At 40.3% G+C, this 1977-nt stretch overlaps 1 protein-coding gene across 1 annotated transcript; it reads right to left on the bottom strand.

Moving 5' to 3' along the window:
- Positions 1–941: 941 nt before the first annotated feature.
- LOC112347201 lies at positions 942–1726 on the bottom strand. Its single transcript, XM_024677675.1, has 2 exons — positions 1091–1726; positions 942–1025 (listed from the first exon to the last, which is right to left on the bottom strand). Exons 1-2 carry the CDS (start codon positions 1724–1726, stop codon positions 942–944), a joined length of 720 nt encoding a protein of 239 aa, XP_024533443.1.
- Positions 1727–1977: the final 251 nt, after the last annotated feature.

Below are 1977 nucleotides of genomic sequence, written 5' to 3'. Positions count from 1 at the left end.
AACCAGCAGAGTTTTTGGCAAATTACAATTCAAGCCTGAAGTTTCAAGCTTTCCAAATGCCTTTTTCTTTTTTCACTCGGTTTTCTTATGGTCTTGTTTCTTTTCAAAAAACTCTGGACTTAATGTGTTCAATTTTCTTGGAAACTCCATTCTTAAAGAAGTGCGGTCAGTGATTATGGCAGGCAAGCCTGACACACTTTGACCTGGGAAACCAGCAGAGTTTTTGGCAAATTACAATTCAAGCCTGAAGTTTCTATCAGAAGTATCACCACGGGTAGAATGCATAATACAGCACCCCCCTTTATTTAGGGTGGGCCCCGTTTGCTTATTTGGATTTGCATGCCACCTCATTGCTTCCATGCACATGCCACCTCATTACTGTATATTATTTTCAACTATTTTTAAGTATTTAAAAGTACAAAATCAAATATATTATTTATTCTACTATAACAGCATTATCTTGATTGTATAGCTTAATATGACTACATAGAATATTAAATGTAGCTTCCTTTCTCTCTCTTGTGGAAGAAGACCAACAGTAATACAAAAACTAAAAGAATATTCCAATACTAAAGAGAATGAATAAAATAAGCAAAGCAATTAGTCTAACCATAATACTAAAGAGAATGAATAAAATAAGAAAGAAAATATAAGGAGCACAAATGAGGAAAAACCTAAACCAATCGTAGGTTATATACTTATAAATTATAGCCGTTCATTCACTGGCTAATTATAAAATTATAGTCCTTAACATATCCGTTAACAGCATCTACTAATTAAAATTTAACGTTAAACATTTAGGGTGCAGAGCTGGGCGTGACTAAGCGCGCCACGGAGGAAGCAAGGAGTGAGCGTGGCAAAGGGGCAACCACGTAAGAGTGAGGGGTGCTGTATTGTGCATTTCTTCCTATCACCACTTTATGGAAATTATTTTCTAATTTCTATTGTGGGTGCTTAAATCTGTGAGCTATTTCCGGGTTCCTTATTGTATCACGGAGATCGGTTTGGGTGAGATCTTGATTCACCTGTAACAAACATAAAAAAACTTCTCATCACATCAAGAAAAAAGACAAAAAAGAGCCGAATAAACCTTCTCATAGAACTTCGCAGCATCGAGATGAGGGTGCTCGGGCATCAACCCTCTCAAAAGGTGATCAAGCATCCTAGGATTACCTCCTGCTAACTTTATCAGATTCCTTAGTCTGTCCTTCAACTCAAATGGTCTCTCCATGCCGAGAGTATTTCCTAGTCTTGAAAGGAAGATTGTCGTTACATTTACCACCTCCTCCTCATTCAAAGGCCTAATAGGTATAAAAATACTTGTTGCCTTCTCCGTTGATGTGTAACGCATTGTGGCCCCAGAAAATCGGGTCGTTGCTACTGTAAGTACAGGAAACATCAGGCCACCTCGGTTACCTTTGATATGTCGAACATAGGCCGAGAAAGCTTCATGAATCCAGGACGATGCAGCTCGAAGGCCTCCATCAAAAAACCAAGATAGAAAAATTCGCTTGTCGGCATGAACCTTAAGACCAGTTCGAATGAAGTCGATCACATCTCTGAAAGTCAGCACATTCCTCAGGCCCGGAAATTTGTCATCCAACTCCTTGAGAAAATCACCATATGCAGTCGTATTCATTGGACTAAGTGCTGCATGCAAGGACCGAAGGGCCAAAACCTGTGTGCCTTCCAGGCTGTTCTCGAGCAGAAGTGCACCCCCCGCCATGGCCGTTTCAACCGAATGGTACATACTAAGATCTTTGCCAGTCTCCAACACGTTGTTCACCACTTCCTTGAACTGAGTGGCAAGCCCACTCTAACCTAGCTGGTCGCCGAGAATGGCATCTATAGTCCCTGTTTTTGTGTCCCTCTCCCACGCTTCTCACAGATTTAAGCACCCACAATAGAAATTAGAAAATAATTTCCATAAAGTGGGCAGCAATAGCTTCACATGCAGTTGAGAATGATAACACAAAC

Source organism: Selaginella moellendorffii, unplaced genomic scaffold (assembly GCF_000143415.4).
Source record: "Selaginella moellendorffii unplaced genomic scaffold, v1.0 SELMOscaffold_20, whole genome shotgun sequence".
Classification (NCBI taxonomy): domain Eukaryota; kingdom Viridiplantae; phylum Streptophyta; class Lycopodiopsida; order Selaginellales; family Selaginellaceae; genus Selaginella; species Selaginella moellendorffii.
The sequence above is the reverse complement of the archived record's forward strand: the minus strand, read 5'-3'. Positions and strand labels throughout refer to the sequence as shown.

What these genes read in the sequence shown, in the direction of transcription:
- LOC112347201 (XM_024677675.1), bottom strand. Translation starts at nt 1,726, where the DNA reads ATGGCGGGGGGTGCACTTCTGCTCGAGAACAGCCTGGAAGGCACACAG. An exon ending in CTGCGAAGTTCTATGAGAAG is followed by an intron (nt 1,026 to 1,090) that starts GTTTATTCGGCT and finishes TGTTTGTTACAG; the next exon opens with GTGAATCAAGATCTCACCCA.